This window comes from Octopus sinensis, linkage group LG2 (genome assembly GCF_006345805.1).
Source record: "Octopus sinensis linkage group LG2, ASM634580v1, whole genome shotgun sequence".
NCBI classification, from domain to species: domain Eukaryota; kingdom Metazoa; phylum Mollusca; class Cephalopoda; order Octopoda; family Octopodidae; genus Octopus; species Octopus sinensis.
Genome location: NC_042998.1, coordinates 52,906,638 through 52,931,676, shown reverse-complemented (window position 1 = coordinate 52,931,676; position 25,039 = coordinate 52,906,638). Strand labels below are relative to the sequence as shown.

The following is a 25,039-nucleotide window of genomic DNA, read 5'->3' as shown; positions in this document are numbered from 1 at the left end:
CATATGACTCAAGAAGATCAGTGATTTTAGGTTCCTCAAATCCTGTGTTACTCACTGTGGGGAAACTTCTGTGCATGCAGAAGACCAGCATGACAATAATAATAATAATAATAATAATGAATGAAATTATTGTATACAGTGCTCAGGTGCATTCCTCACTTGTGCTGGTGCCACATGAAATTACTTAGTCCACTCTGCCAGGTGGTTGGTGTTAGGAAGGGTATCCAGCTGTAAAATGTGTGCCTGAATAGAAACAGAAATCTACTGCAGTCTTTTGCCCAGCCAGCTCCTGTCAAACCATCTAACCCATACCAGCAAAGAAGCCAGACGTTAAATGGTCATGGCGATGATGATAAATGTATTCTGTGAAAGTGCTTAGTTTACTGGTTAGATTTTCCCTCCTCATAACAACTTGTTTCACAGATAAAATTGTCAAAGTTTCTGAATCATAAAGATGTTCCCTGATCAAAATGGTTATGCATTGGTAAACCAAATGTAGAAAGCACAAGACGTTAGATGACATCACATCTAGACATGGAAACATGAAAGGAAGTCATAAATATTCATCTATAATGTTAACTAACTATTAGGTCTTATTATTTGTTGGTAAGAACCCTTTGAAATCACCATTAAGCTATTCAATAGGGTTGTGTTGCTTTAATTACATGTTTTCTAAGTATGATAATGCTATGACTTAAACTTACAACACACCTGACAGAAATTTGCTACTTTATTTCTTCCATTGTAAATTCTAGATTATGACTACAGACAAAATTATTCAGCCTACTTACTCATAAATGGCACAATGGTTTGTACAGGGTGCTTGAGTAGATGTTTGTGTAGATTGATATAACATATCCGGTGGTATATTATCTCTTTATCAAGTCAATATTCAATGTCAAAGTCATAACCTGAAAGATCTACTCTTCAATACATGATCCTATCAGTCATCAATTTACCTTTATGATATTGATTAAATTTATAGGCAACTAACTTCTGATCAGCCCTTAGAATAAAGTGTTCTGAAGTAAGATAATGGACTTTCAGATGTTTAATAGATTTGATGATGGCTTTTCCAATCATTAGGCACATTTTCTTCCTGCCATATCTTAGAAAATAATGGATGAAACATTTCTACTGCTATTTCTATAGCTGATTTCATTGCTTCAGCTGGAATGTTGTCTACGCCCCCCCCCCGCTTTACCATTCTTGAGGGGTTGTATAGCTTTTCTTATTTCAAACTTGGACGGTGGGTCAAGGCTGATGTTACTATCCAAACATTGCGAAAAGTGCTTTAAGGTGGAAACCAGATGGATACAGAAGGAGAGGTAGGCCTAAGAACTTGTGGCAAAGATCAACACAAAAGGAACTAGAGGAAGGGGGACATTCATGGCAGAGTATAAGTACTGAAGGGAAAAATTATGCGACATGGAATTCAACTATAAGTGGCCTATACTCTGCATTGGAGGGTTAAAAGCATAAAGAAGAAGAAAGAAGAAAGAAGATGGCGCTTTTCCCTGGAAGGATATTTAAGCTCATGCGAGAAGAAAGTAACAAGAAACATTTTTGGGTTGAGGTGGTAGCAATAGTGTAATCTGAAGCATCACTCTGGACTTTAAAAGTAAATATTCTCATCGATAGATGCTACTGCCTCTTCAACATTTAAATATAGATCAAATGTCCACATATCCTTTTCAGATACAGGCATTTCTGTAATACCCAAAACTGATTTTATGCATTCAGAAAAGTTTAGAACATATTTAAAATAGTAAGGAATAGTCATTAGTTGTTTCATATTTTGTGGAACAGAAGGTTTGTGAAGAGGTACTCATTATTCAGGATCAGGCCTAATTTCACTCTTTTCGACAATATCACCAAGAATAACTAACTTCTGTGTAGAAAATACACTCTTTTCATCATTAGCTGGGATATTTTCTCTCTTAGTAACACATAAGAACTGAGAAAGTTTGTAATTATGACTCTGTTGATAATTACTGCAAAAAGTAATGTTATCCAGAGAGGAGAATACAGCAGACAAGTTTTCTTCCTTCAGAAACTTGTTCATCTGCTGCTGAAAGCTAGCAAATTTGTTGCTCCAAAGGGTACTCAGGTAAACTGATATAATCTATTGTTTCTTTCAAATGCAGTATATGGCCTTTCTTCAAATTTAATTGGTATTTCATGATAAGTACAGCAGAGATCAATGGTGCTAAATACAGAATATTGAGCTATTTTATTGACAATATCTGTTATGTGAGATAATGGGAATGCATCCAGCTGTGTGAATATATTGATGGCATGTGAATTGTCAATGACTAGACATTTCTCTTGGTTTTCATCCTTTGTAACTAGAATCTAAGCTTTTGAAGGTGATTTGCTTTGGCTCTTTTATTTCCTCCTTTAATAATCTGTTAATCTCCCATCTAATGAACTATAAATTGGTGTGACTATTGACGTAACTTTGTAGTATTACAACGACAGTCAGATGTCAGGCTGGCAAGATCAGTAAGGTCAATGTTAAGAATACTCAATCCACAAACTGATATTGCAGGTTGGTGTTAGTATGACATTTATAACATTTCTGTTATAAATTAAATGTTACTTTGTCATGCTTTGATTGGAGGTCTGAGCCAAGCATTACATTAGCACATAATTTTGGGTAGAGAACAGATTAATAGAAATACAATTGTCTTCGCTGCTTTTATTACTGTAGTCATATTTTTTCACCAAATACACTTCCTTTTGATCAATTTAGCATTCATTATCTAAACTTTAATCTGGTGGTTGTCCTATTACAGACTGTTACAGACTGTTTCATATCAAGCTTAATAGGATATCATTTGCACGTGATAGTGAATGTCACAGTCTGTCACCCAGCTATTTTTCTTTTTCTTTTTTCTTTCATGCAAGTTTCCATTTTGAATAAACATTCAGCTTTGCAAATTTTTAATTGCCAAGTTGTATTCTAACTTCTCAGACAGAATTTACCCACCTTTTCTGACACCAAATAATTAGATTTGATATTGTTGTTTTAGTCAAAAGTCTTCATGAAGGCTTACATTTTGCCATCTCCAACCAATTATAATGTGTGTGTGTGTGTGTGTGTGTGTGTGCGTGCATGTGTGAGTGTGTGTGTGTGTGTGTGTGTGTTGTGTGTGTGTGTACATACCTATGTATGTATTATACATCATCATCATTTTAACTCCTTTTAACATCCGCTTTTCCAAGTTTGCATAGATCGGATGGAATTCATTGATGCAAATTTTCTATAGCTGAATGCCTTTCCTGATACCAATTCTCACCTATTCTCAAGCAAAGTAATATTTCCTCTTGGCCAGATATGTTTTCACAGAACAATGGAAACAAATAACTCTGAGATATGATGATGACACTCCATTATAGCTATCACTTGATGTTAGTACAGGAGATACAAAGACACAAAATTATTAGGAAGTGTGTGTTCCGATGTGCAAATTTAGTTTTATTATTATATTTCATTGTGTTCTTTTTTTATTGTCTGTTAAGAGATCATTTGGGAGTCTGTTACTGTTATGGTATTTTGGATTCCAGCATAAATTTCAGCCTCTCAACAGCAGTATCCAAGTTATAGCTGATGTGACAATTTCCAACTTTAAGAAAATGCCTGATTTTTCACATGAGAATAAATAATAGTTCGCTTCAGCTATGAGACAAACTTACGGTAGAAAAACTTTCAATATTTATGTGTTAGATTTTTATTCATCATCATCATCCTTGTTTAACGTCCTCCTTCCATGCTGGAATGGGTTGGATGGTTTGACAGGAGCTAGCCAGGCAGAAGACCACATCAGACTTTCGACTGGTAGCACTTGCATGTGTTAGTTGTTTGTAAAATATCATATGTCTTAACTAGATTAGCAATGTCAAATGATGATGGTGACAATGAGGACAGCAATGAAGGTAAAAAAAGATAATGATTATTTCTGATATAGACACAAGGTCAGCAATTTTGAGGTGCTCTATGGTTTAGCTTGTTCTTTCTTATTTCTTTATTACCCACAAGGGGCTAAACATAGAGGGGACAAACAAGGATAGACAAAGGGATTAAGTCAATTACATCGACCCCAGTGCATAACTGGTACTTAATTTATCGACCCTGAAGGGATGAAAGGCAAAGTTGACCTCAATGGAATTTGAACTCAGAACGTAACGGCAGACGAAATACTGCTAAGCATTTCGCCCGGCGTGCTAACGTTTCTGCCAGCTCGTCGCCTTGTGTTATATTACAGTTTGTTCTGTTGTGCGTGGTGTATGTGTGATGAGAGTTTTGTTGGAAAACTAGTAGACTTGTTTTAAAAAATCAGAAAACCTGGTTTGTGGCCTTTTTTCCATCTCAGTTCCATTCTGAGTTCAAATCCTACAAGAGTCAGCTTTGCCTTTCATCCTTTACTGTTCAATAAAATAAATTACAAGTCAGGTGCAATTGATTATATCAACTAACCCTACCACCATCTCAAAATTGCTGGTGTTGTGTCTATATCAGAAATAAATAATCATTATCATCGGCATCATCACCATCATTATTTTTACCTTCATTGTTGTCATCATCACCATCATCATCATTTGACTTTTCTAATCTAGTTAATATTATTTAATCTAGTTAAATATTATCAACCACTAATGTAGTGATTATTCCTCAATAAGAAACTAACAGATAAATATTCTTTTGTTCTTTCACATGTTTCATTCATTTGACAGTGGTCATGCTGGAGCACCACTTTATAGGATTTTAGTAGAAGAAATTGACTCCAGGATTTATTCTTTGTAAGCCTAGTACTTATTCTATCGATCTCTTTTGCTGAACTACTAAGTTATGGGTACATAAACACACCACCATCGATTGTCAAGCAATGGACACACACAGACAGAAATACACACACACACACATGCATATATATTTTTTATTTTATTTTATTTTATCTAGTTTCAGCTCACGAGCTGTGGCCATGCTGGGGCACCGCCATCATCACCATCATCATCATCATCGTTTAACGTCCGTTTTCCGCGCTAGCACGGGTTGGACGGTTTCGACCGGGGTCTGGGGAGCTCGGGACTGCCCCAGGCTCCAGTCTAGTCTGGCAGTGTTTCTACAGCTGGATGCCCTTCCTAACGCCAACCACTCCGCGAGTGTAGTGGGTGTTTTTACGTGCCACCTGCACAAGTGCCAGAGGGGTCTGGCATCGGCCACGTTCGGATGGTGCTTTTTATGTGGGGGGGGGGCAGAAATATATAGGGGAGCACCAGTGGGGAGGGGTGGTTCAGAGAAATGATGACAGGTTCTAGGCAAGTAGAACGTAGGATATCAAGAGAGGGGTAATGCATGGTGAAATAGCGTGTTGAAGAGGGGGGTTCGAAGAGTAGACACCTATAATGGTGGTGGGAGAAGCGACATCCGGTATAGATGGAACAAAAATATAGAGATATCCGGTATTGGTGGTGGGGGTGGGCAAGGGCGGGTGCACCGGGTGGGAATGGCGATGTTTTTAGGGTGGCATGTAGAAAGAAAAGGAAAGCAAAGCAGATTGGTGGTTATAAGTTCAAAACATTTAAACGGTAGACAAATGTATGTATGTATGAAAAAAGAAGGGAGAAATCTTAGCCTGCTCATGGACATCGCTGTAAGCCAGGGGAAGAAATGATAGTGAATGGTGGAGATCGAATTAAAGGGAACATGCGAAGGTTGAACTTTTAGAGAAACGGGCGGGAATGGCGATGTTTTTAGGGTGGCATGTAGAAAGAAAAGGAAAGCAAAGCAGATTGGTGGTTATAAGTTCAAAACCATATATATATATATATATATATATATATACACAACTGGCTTCTATCAGTTTCCATCTTCCAAATCCCCTCACAAGGCTTTAGTCAGCCTGAGGCTATAGTAGAAGACACTTGCCCAAGGTGCCATGCAGTGGGATTGAGCCTGGGACCATGTGGCTGGGAAGCAAGCTTCTTACCACATAACCAGCTTGCACCTATTGAGAGTGTTTCTATCATATTTTTGTCTCCCAGCTGAAATGAGCTATCATATATTCTCATGAGAAAATATCATTCATTCCCAACATTCTGTGTAAACATAATTGGACATGGAAAAATATTACCTTGCTAGCCACCGAAAATTTGCCTCAGTAGACTCCTTCCAACGCATGCAAGCATGGAAAAGTGGACATAAAATGATGATGGTGATGATAATGATGATAATGATGCTATTAAGAAACCTTTATACATTTTGTTTTGTTTTGTTTTTTTTTTGTTTTAATTCTAGAACTATATTATCCATTTTGGTCTTCTTTTTTTCAAACAGTAGAATGTGATTGCTGAGAGATTGTTGTGTTTTCTTGCAGATCTAATGATCATATGCAGTTTCTTGGCTTGTATGAATGTGCACATGCATGTGAGTGTGTGTGTGTCTGCTAAGCTCAGTATGTGATAAAATATAAAGTTTCCAAGAGATAAGAATGATATCAGTTTAAGTACAAGGTTGGATTAGTTTGTTTAACATAACTAATGAACAAGTGTGATAACAAAAGTGACAGACCAAGAGCCTGTGTGGAGGGAGGAAAACAATAGGGAGGAGGAGGAAGAGAGAGAGGGAGAAGCATTTATTTCAAGACATTGTAAACATTTTAACAAAAATATAGCTGTCACAAGATACACATGTGCACGCATGCACACACACACGCATGCACGCACGCACGCACGCACACACACACGTTTTATCATGTTTATATACAATACTTCAATTCTTTAACTTAACATGCATCAAATTTGTAATGCTTAAAGGCATAGCTTTGAGGTAAGAAGCTTGCTTCCCAATTACATGGTTCCAGGTTCAGTCCCACTGTATGTTACCTTGGGCAATTGTATTCTAATACAGCCTCAGGCCAATCAAAGCCCTGTGAATGGATTTGGTAGACAAAAACTGAAAGAGGTGCATTTCATATACATATATGTGTGCATGAAAGTATATATATATATATATATATATATATATATATAACCATCATCATCATATATATATACATATACATATATATATATAAAACTAAAAGAGGTGCATTGTATATACAAATATGTATGCCTGTGTATGTATATATATATATATATATATATATATAGAGAGAGAGAGAGAGAGACAGACAGACAGACAGACAGACAGACAGACAGACAGACAGATACAGTTGAAATTTAGAGAAAAACAAACGACGAAGACAGATGTATAAACAACAAACAGGTGTGTTAGTGTAATGCTCGGGAAGGTGAGAAAGTCTTTTATGTTTTGAGCCTATGCTCTTCAACAGAAAGGAACACAAGGAAATAAACAAAGAGAGAATAAAAAAACTTTCGGAGCTAGCAGATTCATGGAAATTCCAAGTTTTATAAATTTTCTTATTCTTTTCTGATGTAAAGATTTATAGGTCTTTATAACATTGTTTTATTATGTTAATGATTTTGATTATGTCTTTAGTTTTGTTCCATAGTTAAGGTCATTTAAAGCATGACACAAATACTCAAACATTGTCAGATTAGACATGGCTGTGTGGATATGATGTTTACTTACCAAACTTGGAGTTTGATTCCACTATGTCATACCTTGGGCAAGTGTCTTGTGCTAACCAAATCATTGTTGGTGGATTTAGTGTACAGAAACTGGAAGAAGCCTGTCATATATATATTTGTGTGTGTGTGTGTGTTGCATGTGTGTGTGTCTTTGCCTTGACATTGCTTAATGGATGTAAAGGATCCTCACCATCATGCAAGTGATGTTTCCAATTTTGTGTGTTTAGTCATGGGGAAATATTACCTTGCTTGGAAATGAGTGAGAATCTGCAACAGAAATGATATCTATCTATAGAAAATCAGCCTCAACAAATTCCATAGGAATTGATGCAAGCATGGACATGTAGATGTTAAAATGATGATGATTATTGTTATGATGGTGATGATAATTCTCAGTTATGATAAAAATGATAAAAAATACCTTCTTTGTTGAAAAAGTTGCAATGATCAAATAAAAATGCTCTGTAAGGAAAGCGAAAAAGCATGTAAATTCTTATATTAAAGAGAAAAAAAGTTTGAGTTGTAAGTGTATAATGGTAAACAGAAATGAAGAAAAAGTAATAATTAGATGAAAAGTAATAATTAGATATCATCAAGCGAAGGATGCTAAAATATTATTAAATATTGACTATTATTAAGTTCAAATATCTATATGGGCTGGTAAATATAGAAATGCATTAAATTGTGTAGCATACTAGTTGAAGTGAGGTTTGAATTGAACCTCAGGGAATTTTTGTTTCAAGGACCAATATTTATTTCAATAGAAATAAAAGATGTTGACTGGTAGAAAACGATACAAAGTATCCTAAATGCCTGCCTTAGCATAATAAATTTTAACTCATTGAGATATCATGTATGTTTGGTTTTATTTTGAAAAAAATGTACTGTTATACCTGTTATACTTGAGGATAGACATTTACACTATACATCCAAATAATAATCAATGGCTTGTTGGATCTTAGTTTCTGATGATTTGTGAGATGGCTTGGATCTTAAAAACAAATCTGTTTGAAGTAGTCTACATGAAAGATATCTAATTTCCAGGCAAGTTTACTGAACGCAGTTTCAACATGTTATTGATGTGATCCAATGCTTTATTCTGATACGTAAATTTTCAGTCTTACTGTTGAATCTAATTCAGTGATATAAGTAGCAGCACTTATTATATCAATACTGCACAGTTGAAGAAGTTGGAAATAGGTGAAATATATAGATCAAACGCAGAATACCTTTGAATGTGTTGCCCCAAGTTGTGAAGAATTGAAATTAAGGGTGATTGAGAAATATATACTTCATTCTCAGTATCATTGAATATATTAGAGCAGTAGCATTATACATGCATAGCAAAGAATGACTTGTTGCTTAGATGTACAGTAAAGAGCAGAACACATTTTAGGTCTATCTACAGTTTAGTCATACTATACAACTTCATTTCTTCATAAATCAATAGTGCGTAACTTTCAATCAAATCCTATGGAGGCATAGGTGTGGCTGTGTGATAAGTAGTTTACTTCTCAACCATATGGGACTGGGTTCAATCTCACTACAAGCGCACATATCTTTTACTATGTTCCCCAGCTGACCACAACCTTATGAGTGGATGTGGTGGATGGAAACTGAAAGAAGCTCATTGTATGTATGTATGTATTTATGTACATATGAGGAGTGTTCATTAAAGATTTCCCCAGACCCACTTCCAGTTATTGCAGGAAATGGAACTTGAACAGGTAATCATTATAAATTGCAGCTTTCCACTAGTATTCATTTGTCTTTTATGGTGGCTGAAGTAGACTGAGGTGTTATAATGGAGAAGTTGAATGCAGATCAGTGATCAGGTTCTTATACCTGAAAGGTCGTAGACCAAAAGAGACTTTCACAGAGATGAAAGAAGTTTGTGGTGACAATACACCATCATATGATGTAGTCAAGCACTGGCATTGTCAGTTCAAATGTGGTCAGACATTGATGGAAACTGCTCCTGTTCCTGGACAACCACATTCCACCATTGATGACAACATCATCCATAAAGTGGAAGTCACCATTTTGGAGGATCGCTGCATAACTATTCGGCGGCTAGCCCAAGAAGTGAAGACAAGTGTAGGGTCTGTGGAAAAAAATCATTCACAACTTCTTGCATATGTGGAAGTTATCTGCATGGATGAATTTCCTGGATGCTCACACCTTATCAGAAACAGGAACAAGTCAACTGCTCCCAGGCTCTTTTGACAATGTGCCAAAAAAACGAGGAGGACTTTTCGGCAGACTTATGAAACATGAATCCATCACTATGATCTTGAGACTAAAGTCCTGTTAAAGCATTGATAACATAACTCACCACCTCCAAAGAAGGGTCATGTCTAACCAGCAGCAGGCAAGGCAATGCTCAGTCTTTTGGGTCCAGTGTGGAGTTAGTGATGATGGATTTTCTTGTGAAGAGCACCACAATTAATGGGGCATATTATGCTTCTTTGCTACAGGAATTGTGCAGAGCCATCAAAAAATGGTACAGAGTTTTGTGCCAGCACATGAAACACTTGGCCCTTGAGTCTCTCAGCAATTTATGCCAATTATTTAATAGAAAGTGTGTATCTGTGTGTGTGTGTGTGTGTGTGTGTGTGCGTCTTTGTGTCTGTCTTCATTCTCCCACCAACTGGTGTTGGTTGCTTTATGCCTCCATAGCTTAGCAATTCAGCAAAAGAAACCAACAGAATAAGTAGCAGGCCTAGTAAAAAGATAGGTATTGGGGTTGATTCATCCGAGTAAAAATTCTTCAAGGTGGTGCCCCTGCATGGTTACAGTCTAATGACTGAAACAAGAGATGAAAGATGCCAACAAAGTTTATATTGATAATAAAAAATGTCAAACAGGATACCATTCATAGTTGTTTTCTTATGTTCTGCAATCATTGTAACCAAGGTATTGAAAAGATAAAAAGAAAAGAATTTTATTTCTGTCTTACTAAAAAAAAAGAAAAAAATTATTTTAGATATTATAAAAATGTTTAATAACAGGCAGGCTGTGTGGTAAGAAGCTTGCTTCCCAACCACATAGCTTCGGATTCAGTCCCAGTGTGTAGCACCTTGGGCAAGTATCTTCTACTAAAACCTCAGGCCAACCAAAGCCTTGTAAGTGGATTTGGTTAACAGAAACTGAAAGAAGCCTGTTGTCTACATATATATGCATATATATATATATATATATATATATATGTATATGTCTTTGTGTCTGTGGTTTCCCCACCCCCACATCACTGCATGTTTACTGGGTCCTATCAGACGCAAGTATCATTAGACTTTCTGGTTGGATTCCCAAGCAGGACCAACTGAGATTATGGATATTATCCAACTACCATCTCAATCTTAGTCTACCCTTAAGTCTTCTAGTGGAGGCACATAGTGTCTTGGACTTATGATCGTAAGACTGTGGTTTCAATTCCAGGACTGGGCAACCCATTGTGTCCTTGAGCAAAATACTACATTTCACATTGCTCCAATCCACTCAGCAGGCGAAAATGTATAGTCCTGCAATGGACCAGCATCCCATCCAGGTGGAGAATTTATATGCCATGGAAACCAGCCCTTGTGAGTTGGCATGACTCAAGAAGGTAGCATTACCTCTACCTTTTACCTGAGTGTTCTACTGGCTTGGCTCAGCTTGAAGAATCTAGCTTGTGATTCTTTCCTGTGACATTCTAATTACATATCTGTAGTACCAGAGCTATGACCTCTCAATGGCTTCACCTGTAGAGGCTTTCTGATTTCTGAGCTACAGACTCAGAGTTCATTCGGAGGACATCTATTTTGGCCACATATTTGTGATTGCACTCAATCAGTCATTACTCAACTTTCATCACCATAAGAGAAAAAATATCCCTAAAAAAGATATGTAGAAGCAAAGAGCACCAAACTGTATCAAGGCCATGTTTTACTGGTTATGTGAAAAATTAGAGAATAAGCATGCATATAGAACCAGTTACATGAAATCTACAGTATAATTTATTAGAATCTTGGTAGGTTTAATAGTGAGTTACGACGTTATCTACCCCTGTAATGAAGTAATTAATGTTATTGTTCTTATTTTTATTATCATAACAAATATTCTTTAACAGAATATTTATATGTATGCGACAGCATACATATTGTGTTTCAAATATGAAATCATGTAATTACATAACTATTTTGATATAAACATAATTTTTTTAATGTTTTTATATTTTTATTACTCTAAGCACTTTGATGATATATATTGGTCAATCAATATTTTTTCCTGCTTGTTGAAAAAAAAAACGATGAAAATGATATTTACATTAAAAAAATCATAATAAATACATAAATTAATAAAGATTATATATATATCAGACATGTTAAATTTACAAGGATCTTCTTAATTACTACTTAATACTTACATTACTTGATATTTCTTGAGAATAAAAAAGAAATCATAAACAAATATTTTAACTAAACTTTTTAAAATGATATATCTGAAAGAAAGTATTGTTGTAAATTTTTTAAAAAATAACAACTTTGAAATGTAGTTAGTAATTATTACAGATATGTTTTCTTCAGCTTATATATATATATATATATATATATGGTAGTGCAAACAAGAAATATAAAACTCAAATTATGAATATATGTATATTTTAATTAATATTTAGCAGAAGCAACAGAGTGGCTCAAGGATCAAGAGTTTTGTGAGATAAGTGCCAATGTACAAAACCCTCAGCCCTTGAGTCACCTTGTTGCTTCTGCTAAATATCAGTAAGAACACACACACACACATCCATCCATAAATCTAAGCATATTTATATTTTATATTTCTTCTTAATTTTCAGATTGAATTCAAATATATTCATGCATGAAGAGATCAAGAATAGAAACATATATATTATATCAGAATTTTTCTTGAATCATGGAATGAGTTGAAATTAGAAAAATGAATTTGAAATATGAGGATATATTATTGCAACATTGAAAGTTCTAAAGAAGAATATTAAAGTTTCAACTTACGGAAAATGCTGAAACAACAAAATTGAAATTAAAAGACAAAAGTTTAAAATACTGTAATTTTTTTGATAACCAAAAGAGAAAGGAATGAATTCAAAGCCAACAGAAAAATCAGTAACATTTTACAGACAGCAACCTATATGATTGGTGAAATTAAAGAAGCAAGAAGCACCTGAGAAGGAATTACCAAACACTACTTATGTATGTGCTTTAAAAAGCATATGCTCCAGCTAAAAAGAAAGTGAAATAAAAATAATTGGCTTAGATGCAAACGAAAATTAAAAATTATTAATAATAAACAAAAATATATAAATGAAATGGGGAAAACTCATAAAATACAAATTTTAGATGGTTACTAAAGATCTAAAGTTCAAACTAATTGTAAATAAGATAAGAGGGAATTAAGAAACTAGATGTAATTATCAGTTACAAGGTTGTATGATAATACTTAGAAAAATCATTATTACGGTGAACTTTAAGTTTTTTATTGAATATTTATTTACATTACTTTTTTTTTTTCTTTGCTAACATGTTTACTAATCTAATAGAAATACTTCTGAAAGAAAGTGACAATACTGCTTTTGTAGTTATTAGGGAGCGTTATGATATTTATCAGTCATTTAGATATGATTTTTGTAATTAATTAGTCATTAAAACCACTATGCTAATCATGGAGGCCAAAAAGAATGAACTGGTTCATAAGAGAACTTTAAAACATTTTTTTCCAGTATATATGCATCTGCTTCCATATTGAATAAGTAAACGTCATAATGTTTTAAATATGTTGCCAAAATTACTTCAGCTTAAAATGTAAGAAAATCTGAAAGTTGATGCATATGTATTTTATGACACTGTTAGGTAGAGCTATTGATAAACATGTAGGTAGATAAGTAGCTAGAAAGAAAAAAAGAAAAGTAGACAGACAGACAGATAGATAGATTGATAGATAGATAGATAGATTGATAGATAGATAGATTCATTGATTAATAGATAGATAGATAGACATAGGTAGAATTATAGACAGACAGATAGACCAATAAGTAGATAGCTAGATGTATAAGTGATAGAGAGATAGATGATAGGTAAATAGATGACTAGACAGGTACATACCGTTGGCGTTTAACGTCTGCTTTCTATGTTGGTATAGGTTGGATGGTTTGACTGAGGACTGGCGAGCCAGATCTGGCAAAGTTTCTACAGTTGGATGCCCTTCCTAACGCCAACCACCCTGAGAGTGTAGTGGGTACTTTTACATATATATACATACATACACTAGGTGCTTAAGCAATCACAGTTCATCTAAATATGTTAGAAAGTTTAGAAACAGACTTTAAAATGTTAAGTAGAACATATAGTTTATTTTAGAAAACAATTTTTAATCCAAGAACTGTTTGCCGTACATTCCACTAGAATATACTAATATTCCTAATATATATATATATATATATATATATATATATATAGATAGATAGATATCTATTTTAAATAAAGTATATAGATAGATAGATAGATAGATAGATAGATAGACAGACATATAGATATGTTAGAAGAGTAACAAGTAGCAAATTCTTTCAACTGTTTGATGTAAATGTAATAAACAAAGGGAATAAACTAAATGAATTAAATCAAAACACCCACAGAAAATATCTTTATCAACATTTTTTTTCTTTTCAAGTGAAAGTTAAGTTATTTTTTGAAATAAAGTTATTAGATTATTCTTTGAATTCTTGATCTGATATCATTTATATTTCACTGCATTAAAATAAGTTATATAAAAAAATAATTTCAGACTCTATGAAAGTCTGATAGATATATATATATTTTTTCAAAAACAAAAGCAAAAAAACAAATAATGTTTGCCATGCTTTCAAAATATAATAACAATGAAACAAATTCAAGATAAGCTCATGGCTTTAATATGATGATTGTGATATCATATCTCGTAGTGCTATAGGTGGGTGGTACAAGGATGTACAATGACCATCAGATCAGGTTAAAATCTAGTCGTAAAATAAATAGGCAGTGTTTTTCCTATTTCTTTTTTTTTCTTCTGTATTCAATCACTACTTTCTAATAGCTTTGCTTATTTCTTTTCATTTTGGAAAACCTAGTCACATAAGAAAACATATCATTATAACAGAAATTACTGATTGAATGTAAAAAAGGAATGAATCAGGCAACATGGACAGGTTTTTATAAAAATTTATCATATCTTCAAAGGATTTTACATGATAACAAAGTAATACCCACAAGTAAACACAAAGGAAACGAAGACTACACTTTGCTGAATTTACAAAGTAAGATATGTACTTCACAATTTATTTTTATAGCTGTCTTTGAAACCATTGAAATATCAAAAAACAAACAAAACAAAAGAAATTTAACCTGCCTAGAGATTAGTAAACAACTTCAATGTTTGGAAATAGAAACCAGGTCTTAACTTCTGTTTTTAAAATTGTTTACTCTGTGAAGATTGTTTCGACCTTGCTTTAAAAAAAAACATATAAATACACCAAACTTTTCATTTTTGGAGATAAATTTCATCAACTTTTACCAAGACGAACTATACGAGAAGGCCAAACGTTTGAAGCCAAAGTAAAAAAGCAATCACAAAGATCTAGTGGAAATTCTATGAAGTCATATGTATATAATAAGTTCATCTATTGATTTTTTAAATTGTGTAAAAAAAGAAAAAAAAAAGAAATGAAATTTTCAATAAACAAAAGGAAATTTTACTTGGAACCTCACAAGAAGTTATAGCAAAAGGTCTATGCATACTACTGGAACGCTAGAAGTTATCTTCTTGTCATTGTGCAGTTGATACATAAGATATGGAGTTCTATTTCTTACCCATGCATCTTCCTTTGCGAACAAGTAGAGTTGCATCTTTTCCACCAAGTAAGTTCACAAGCTTAATTTTTTGTTGACATCTCATGTGCTTTTGCTTTTCATATTTTAATAAATGTGCCAATGCTGTTAAAACTGTTCTAGTATAAAGATGAAAATAGGAATAACAAAGGTGATGGCAGTAGGTAAAAGAAGTAATAAAGATTAAAATTATATATATATATATATATATATATATAATTTTTATCTTTATTACTTCTTTTACCTACTGCCATCACCTTTGTTATTCCTATTATATATATATATATATATATATATATATATATAATTTTTATCTTTATTACTTCTTTTACCTACTGCCATCACCTTTGTTATTCCTATTTTCACCTTTATACCTAGAACAGTTATATATATATGTATATATAATTACAGCTTCTTTCACTCTTCCATGTCTGCAATGTTATGCATGCACACAATCACTTCCAACAAATCTCTCTTTCTTTCTTTCTCTCTCTCTCTCTTTCTCTCTCTCTCTCTCTCTCGCTTTCTCCCTCTCTCTCTCTGTCTCCCTCACACACACATTTAATAACAGTTTGATTTGGCTCCATGCTGCAACTTCAAGTTGCATAAACTCATCAAAGGAACCTGAGTAATTTTCAAGTTGCAAGGAACTAAATAAGACTTATTAAATAATATATGTAACTCCTACCAAATGTGTAGATAGCCCCATATATGATACAGATGCAGTGGAACTCTGTCACTGATCAGGTTGTAGCTGGTGCAATGAACATTTTTGATACCATATACCAAATAAGTATAAGTTTATTAAATGTACATATATGTAAAGTTATTTACAATTTAGCCATGCACAAGTAGTCTCACTTAATACATGCTACCAATGAATTTACTAATATGCAGATAACTAAAAGTGGTGGCTGTTGTTCAATCATATTGATGTGGAAAAACAAAACTGAAATAGTGATTGATAACAGCAATGATGATAAAAATGCTGTGTTTGTTAACTATGATTCATTTTGACATCTTTCTTGATGTATGTGTAATATACTGAATTAGTGTATCAGTACTACAAAAGTGTACCCACTGAACTTAAGAGCTCTATTCATGAACATATCATTGTACTCCAATAGATTGTCTTATCTTTTCCCATGGACCATGGAAGCATGCTCTATCTTTCTCCATTGATTTCTAGTTCCAGCTATGGTTGTCCATTCAGCTGGAAGTCTTTCAGTCTATTCTGTGACGTTGTCCATCCAGTATCTTGAATTCCCTCTTGTTAATTTTCTATTGACTCTTCTCCTAAGGATGTAGATGCTGAAGTTCAGCCATGATGACCTGGCCAAAATACTGCAGCTTTCTCTTCCTGACAGTTGCCAAAATTACTCATTTTGTTCCCACCTCCGCAGATACAAACTCATTTATTCGATGGACAGTCCAACTGATCCTCATAACTCTTTGGTTGCACTTGGTTTCAAATGCTTTGAGTTTGGCAGTGTCATTTGCCCTGAGGGTCCAGCTTTCACATTTGTACAGTACAACATTCCAAATTACTGTCTTCAGGAGCTTTAATTTGATGTTCTTGTTAAGAGTACTGTCTTTCCATATTGTAATGAGTTATTATAAGACTGTTCCTACAGCCCTGAGTCATGCTTTTAGTTCATGATCTTTTTTTTTTTATTGTTCTATGACAGCAGTAATAAGTTTGCATAGAGTTTAACTTGGCTAAAATGAATGATCAGAGCAGAATATTGAGAACAGAAAACAAGCAACTCAATGATATTTCAAACTTTTATTGTTTCACTTGGGTACAGGGATTTTTATGGCTTAACCACAAATATTGTTAACCATATAATCATTATGCATTTAATATGTAATTAGTACATAATTAGTTTGAATGAGATAAGTAAATCAGGAAAGTATTATGAAATATGAAAAATGAAACAGGAACAGTGTTTAGATTTAGATATTTCATAATTCTTATGTTTGTATGGTTAATAGGCGTTTACATTTATGGTGGTGAGCTGACAGAAACATTAGCATGCTGGGCAAAATGCTTAGCAGTAATTCGTCTGCCGATACGTTCTGAGTTCAAATTCCACCTAGGTTGACTTTGCCTTTCATCCTTTCGGGGTCGATTAAATAAGTACCAGTTACGCACTGGGGTCGATATAATCAACTTAATTCGTTTGTCTGTCTTTGTTTGTCCCCTCTGGGTTTAGCCCCTTGTGGGTAGTAAAGAAATAGGTATTTCATCTGCTGTTACGTTCTGAGTTCAAATTCCGCCAAGGTCAACTTTGCTTTTCGTCCTTTCGGGGTCAATTAAATAAGCACCAGTTATGCACTGGGGTCGATATAATCGACTTAATCCGTTTGTCTGTCCTTGATTGTCATCTCTGTGTCTAGCCCCTTGTGGGTAGTAAAGAAATAGGTATTTCATCTGCTGCTACGTCCTGAGTTCAAATTCCACAGAGGTCGACTTTGCCTTTCATTCTGCAGTTGATGTAATCGACTTAATCCCTTTGTCTGTTCTTGTTTGTTCCCTCTGTGTTTAGCCCCCTGTGAGCAATAAAGAAATAAATAATGTTCACATCTGATACAGCTGTAGAGCTTAATGATGAAATCTTGAAATATCAAGATCCTTGTTTTCTATTCTTACAAATATTTTAATGTCTATTAATTTGATTGTCTAAATAACTGACCATATATATAATATACTACATATATGTCTATAAAATATATAAACATTTATTTTATATAATAATTGTAAATGATTTCTAATGAAACTTATATGCACTCATTTAAACCCCTTTCTACATGTATAAGTTTGAAATACAGTAATATATAATATACACAATTACTATAATGCAGTCTTTTTCCATTATCACTACCACTTGAGGATTTTGAATTGATTTTGTTTAGTGTTTTGGTAAATCTTGAAAATTAAACATAAATTTTGTGTTGACTTATTGACGTGAGTGCATGCAGGTATTCATGCTTGCATAAGCAATATTTGAGATATTAAATTTTCTCAGGATATCAATTTTGTTTTGATTAATCATGTAAACTGGGAAACACATTGATATCTCTATATAGCATGTGAGGTAAAAAAATAAATAAATAAATAAATAAATAAATAAAGTAAAAATAAGGATCAAAAGCTACAAGTAAAATTTTTCACTTTATCAAATGCACTGCTTAAATTATTCAGCTGTGAAGTTTAACAGTATCTTCATTCACAGTTGACCTACTGCACTTTGTATGGCTTTAAAATTCAAGACATTTTATAACAAATATGATTTATGAAACAAATACTATTAACATTGTAACAAAATAGTCTTTTTAGGAAACAAAAAAAAAAAAAGAAAAAAATAGAAAATTAAATTTACGAAATATGAATTATTTTTTTCTGAAACTGACACACAATTGTATTATAAAATTCTGACTTCACACTATCAAAAGTAATTATCTCATTACACAACTGATTTTAAACATAAAAGTTTAAAAAAAAAAATTGCATCGTTTATTTTGAAAAACACCTGGAATCAATCAGGGGAAATGACCTACTGTAAACTCGTGTAATCATATATTGATCATGTTTGCATAAATTCACGATGAAACATTTATTTGGATCAATAGTTCAGTTTACAGATCATCATCATAACTGACTTGCTCAATAGTTTTCAGTTTTTGTTAATAATCTATAAAGTAGTATATCGTTATAGTACATTTTGCAGTGACTAATTGTGGTAATTCTTTGTTATTTAATTAAAGGGACTTACCACTATTAGTTGTTTGGTTTTGCTTCACGTTTTGAATTATAGTTTTAAAAATGCGCTATTTTTTTATAGAATTTATTTCCTGCCATTATTGATTTCAATTAATATCTTTCAGTTGTTGTTGATATGTGTTAAGGTATTGACATATGTACATGCTGATAGTCACTCTTGCATTAACAATATTTGAGATGCTATTTGATATATAATACAGTGAGTGCTGAGAAAATTAGGGATGAATAATTGGCTTCAGAATGTGCTAGGAGTGGTATGGTAAGAGGCTTGCTTCCTAGCCACATGGTTCCGAATTCAGCACAATCACATTGCACCTTGGGCAAGTGTCTTCTGCTATAGCCTCAGGCCACTCAAAGACTTGTGAGTGGATCTTGTAGACAGAAACTGAGAGAAGCCTGTCATAGACATATACACACACACACACACCACACATATATATATATATATATAAATATATATATATATATATATTTATGTATGTACGTACGTATGTATGTATTTATGCATGTGTCTTTGTGTCTGTGTTTGTCCCTCACCCTCGCTTAACAACCGATGTTGGTGTGTTTATGTCCCCATAACTTAGCAGTACAGCAAAGAAGTGTTAGGCTTACAAAGAATAAGTTCTGGGAATGATTTATTTGACTAAAAGAACCCTTTAAGAAGGTGCTCCAGCATGGCCGCAGCCAAATGACTGAAACAAATCAAAAAATATATATATACACATACACACACGCACACATATACATACATATATATACATCATCATCATCATCATCGTTTAACCCTTTATATATATATATAGAGAGAGAGAGAGAGCACTCATGTATATGCAAATAGTATGTACATAACAGATGCAGCAGAATCTCAGGCAGTTTGAGAAAAGAAGCTACACCTTAAATGTCCTACCTTCACTGGAGTAGGGAACATAAAAAAAACCTTACTAGAAATATAATTCGGTAGTGCATAAAAACCTGAGCCAATATCTGATGTTGTTCTTACTAGTTTAGAAGGCAACCCTAGACTATTTTGATATCATGACTTAATCTGTGAAACACAGCCTCCTCATACTTGACCAAAGTAGTGAGGAAAGAATCATGAAGTAATTATGCATTTAGGAAGATCAGTATTCCTGACTCAAGAAGTAGGAGGAAGTAGCTAGGTAATATATGAAGATGCTGAACTTCTCAGACAAAATGAGAGACATTTGATAGGAATAGCTAGCGTGTGAAATAGGATTGTATAAGAGGGAAGAAGGCTTTATTTTCATCACAACCAAGAGAATATTACTACGAATTCTACTATATTATATATGCCTTATATTTCTTCTTAAGCACATATTTTGCATCAGTCATTCTTTTTGTGTCCTGAGTCACCTCTGAGTCATAATCTTTCTTTTAAAAAGATATTAAGGTTGGATTTTTAACAAATCAAGTGATACATCAATTTACTCATCAGATAAAGGAAACCTATCCAAATTCACAGAATGAAGACTTTTTTTTTCAAGGACATGCGAAATATGTAAATGCAAGCATTCAATCAATTTATGCTAAATGACAGAAGTGACAAAAGACAAGAAAATAAGATAGATTATAATGCATGGGTGAGAATCATTTCTTTACTGATGCATTGCTTTTAATTTTGCTTAATATTCACCTATATTAATGATTATGTTGAGCATGATAGTTATGTTGATAATAAAGCAAATAAACAGCTTGTGTGTGTGTGTGTCTGAGTGTGCGTGTATGTGTGTGTATATACATATATAATATATATATGTGCATTTGGTGTGTGTGTGTGTGTATATATATATATATATATATATGTCTTTATTCATTTGTATATAAATATATGTATGTATGTATGTATGTATAAATCATCACCATCATCATAGTTTAATGTCCGCTTTCCATGCTGGTATGGGTTGGACGGTTTGACTGAGGATTGGTGCCAGAGGTGCTGCACCAGGCTCCAGTCTGATCTGGCAGTGTTTCTACAGCTGGATGCCCTTCCTAATGCCAACCACTCCATGAGTGTAGTGGGTATTTTTTACGTGCCACCGGCACAGGTGCCAGGTGAGGCTGGCAATGGCCACAATTGGTTGGTGCCACCGGCACAGAAGCCAGTCAAGGCGGCGCTGGCATTGGCCATGTTCGGCCAATATATATATATTATATAGGCGGAAGTTACTGCCATGTGTGTATATGTGTGTGTAGGTGCTCAGTGCCTCTCCGAAAGAGAGAGAGGGATATATATATATATGTATATGTATGTATATATGTATGTATATGTATGTATATATGTATGTATATATATATGTATATATATATGTATATATATATATATATATGTATATATATATATATATATATATATGTATATATATAGGTATATATATGTGTATGTATGTATATGTATATATTTAACATTTTTTCATATCTAAATTTTCAGTTTACATAAACCATGTTTGTAAGCAAGCAAATAAGGATATAATAATTGATGATTCTAAGCTAATAATTTACAGCTTTCTGAAAACAATATTTTATAAATAGTTATTAATCAGCCATGTTTCAAAACATTTACTTCAATGTACAATCTTAATGTATTCACTGTTCATGCAGCTATTAATAACGGACTCTGTTGGGATTTTATGTATCAGCTTTCTAAACATTAATATGAAATTTCCACTTATTTAAACGGTTTATAATTCAGAAAATTTGGACTTTAGTTTTTATTCTTTTATTCTTATTTCTTTATTGCCCATAGTGGAGACAAAGGGATTAAGTCGATTACATCGACCCCAATGTGTAACTGGTACTTAATTTATCGACCCCAAAAGGATGAAAGGCAAAGTCGACCTCAGCGGAATTTGAACTCAGAACATAATGGCAGACGAAATAACGCTAAGCATTTTGCCAGGCATGCTAACAATTCTGCCAGCTCACCACCTTTTATTCTACTTGTTTTAATCATCTGAGTGTGGCTATGCTGGAGCTCTACCTTGAAGGGTTTTTTAGTCAAACAATTGACCCTGGGACTTATTTTGTAAGCCTAGTAATTATTTTATCAGACTCTTTTGGGGAGCTGCTAAGTTACAGGGATGTAAACACACCAGCACCAGTCGTCAAAGCAGTGATGGGAGGGACGAACACAGACACAAAGACACACACTTGTATATAAACATATATATATAAATATATATATGACAGGCTTCGTTCAGTTTCCACCTACCAAATCCACTCACAAGGCTTTGGTCAGCCTGAAGCATTAGTAGAAGACACTTGCCCAAGGTGCCATGCAGTGCGACTGAACACGGAACCATATGGTTGGGAAGCAAGCTTCTTACCACACAGCCCCATATCCAGAAAACTGTTATGGATGTAAATGAGATTGTGGTTAAGAAGTTTGCTTTCTTACTACCTGGTTAGGAGTTTGGAGTTCAATTCCACTCTGTGGCACCTTGGGTAAAAATGTCTTTTACCATAGCCTTGCATTAGCTAAAGCCTTTTGATTAAAATTTAATCCATAGAAAGCTTCTTCAAGTTTCTTGATAGTTTCTATTCTCTTATTCTTTCTTTTTATTTGTTTTAGTCATTTGACTGCGGCTGTGCTGGACCTACACCTTGAAAGGTTATTTTAGTTGCACAATCGACCCAGGACTTATTTCCTATGCCTAGTACTTATTCTACCAGTCTCTTTCTTGGCCCCTTATTCTATTGGTCCTTTTCTTGGGTAGTAGATATAACCCATCACCTAATTTAACATCGCCTCTTGCATTTGAGTGCCTAAACCAGGATCCACTCTCGTAAAAGTAATTAGGTTAGGTTAAGGGTCTTCCTCCCACCAGTCTCAGATGCCTTAAGATTACATACTTTACCCTCCCTTCTCTGACTAAAACACATAAACTAAGATATGATTTTCTTTGTTTTAGAAATTTAATGATTTTGGCAAATAATTCATTTGGTAACAATTTAGTGTGGTCTATATGTATGAATGCATGTATGTTTATTCTTTTATTTGCTTTAGTCATTTGACTGTGGCCATGCTGGAGCACCACCTTTAGTCAAACAAATTGACCCCAGGACTTATTCTTTGTAAGCCTTAGTACTTATTCTATCGGTCTCTTTTGCTGAGCTCCTAAGTTACAGAGATGTAAACACACCACCATCAGTTGTCAAGCGATATTAAGTGGACAAACACAAATACACAATATTCCATAGATACATACATACATACATATATATATATACATACACGACAGGCTTCTTTCAGTTTCCATCTGCCAAATCCACTCACAGGTCAGCCTGAGTCTATAGTAGGAGACCTCGCCCAAGGTGCCATGTAGTGGGACTGAACCAATGGTTGGGAAGCAAGCTTCTTACCACACAACCACTCCTGCACCTATATATATATGTGTGTGTGTGTGTGTACAGACAGACAGACTTTTAATTTTTGGGGGGAAATGCCTTAGAATGCAGTCTTAAAAGCTCCAATGCTTTTTCTTCTTGTTGGCTACCACCTGTTATTCCCATCTTCCAGAGTAATCCTTTGGGAACGTTATACATGTAGAACTCCTTATAACTTAGGATAAATAAAGTAATAACAAAAATGAATTGTGGATGGAAATTTTTTAGACTTTATTCATGTATTGTGTCAAATGTTTCTGCATCACCCATGTTCATTTGTGAGAACATTTTCACATCAATAGAATAGCACCTTTAAAATGTCTTCAATTGTGCTGAAATTGTACATGTTGAGTTTTTGCACTAAATTAAATAAGAAGGTGTCTTCAAGTTTTTGAAATGGTAAGTTATTTTGCCACACCCTAATGTATATATGTATATATATATGTGTGTGTGTGTGTGTATATATGTATACACACACACACCATAATTAAATATTCTAAATGACTTGAGACACCTGTCTTGCCTTGGTTTTGTTGTCCTTTTCCCTCTAATATAGTATATATCTGCTAACTCGAAAGACTAATATGGATCCCTAGTTCCAGCCTCAAATGTGTACTTGGAACCTTACGGATGACAATTATAGCACTTATTCAGCATACGTATTTATTTAAATCACCAGTGAACTTTCAAATCCCATTATAGTTTTGCTTGGGTGGTAAACTGATATTGTTATCTGGTTTAATGCTACTGGCTGGTACATAGGATGCTTTTTTAATCTTTGATGATTTGAATCAGAAAATATGTTTTAGTCAAGTGAAGGACATTCTTTTTTCTGTCTTTTTTATTTATGGCTATGAGGCTATAAAGATGTTGATCCATTGATGCCCAGCCTATCTGTCATGATGAGACATATCATTTAGTGTGGACATATAGTATCAGACATTATATGGTGACCTGAAAAGTGTTAAAGTATTTCAAATAGCATGTTGACTTGCAACCATAAGTGAAAATTAACATGAATCCTCTATCATGTATATACTGTAGGAGACCAAGATCTTTCCTTAAACAAACAAAACAAGGGAAAAAAATGAGCTAGCCAATTTCTGTTCTGTATCCAGTGGCACAATCAAGTTCTCTCTTAAACAAATTTATATTTTTAATGGCTTTGATCTCACCAGGCAGACTATTGTAAACTGAGCATGATGCATGATCTAGCATGCTTTTAGATCTATTAAGATTAATTCTTTCAACAAACAAATTATTTCGATTTTGATTTTCCCTGCGATTGACTTCAAAGTTCATCATTTTTTTTTTTTATTGAGAGAGAAAAGGCTGGTACATATCAAGTTGCCGTTTATAGGCAAGGAGGGACAATCTTTTT

General features: G+C 33.9%; 1 protein-coding gene across 2 annotated transcripts in view; it reads left to right on the top strand.

The window, feature by feature from the left end:
* Positions 1 to 7,270: 7,270 nt before the first annotated feature.
* Positions 7,271 to 25,039, top strand: part of LOC115222291 (signaling mucin MSB2) — a 311,767-nt gene continuing 293,998 nt past the window's right edge. The window contains exons 1-2 of one of the 2 annotated variants that reach the window (XM_036513302.1): positions 7,271 to 7,274; positions 14,117 to 15,500. In XM_036513302.1, coding sequence (XP_036369195.1) covers positions 15,434 to 15,500 — 67 coding nt within the window. In that variant the 5' untranslated portion in view covers positions 7,271 to 7,274; positions 14,117 to 15,433. Of the gene's footprint in view, positions 7,275 to 14,090; positions 15,501 to 25,039 lie in introns of those variants that run through there. The other variant, XM_029792468.2, reaches the window with a different exon arrangement.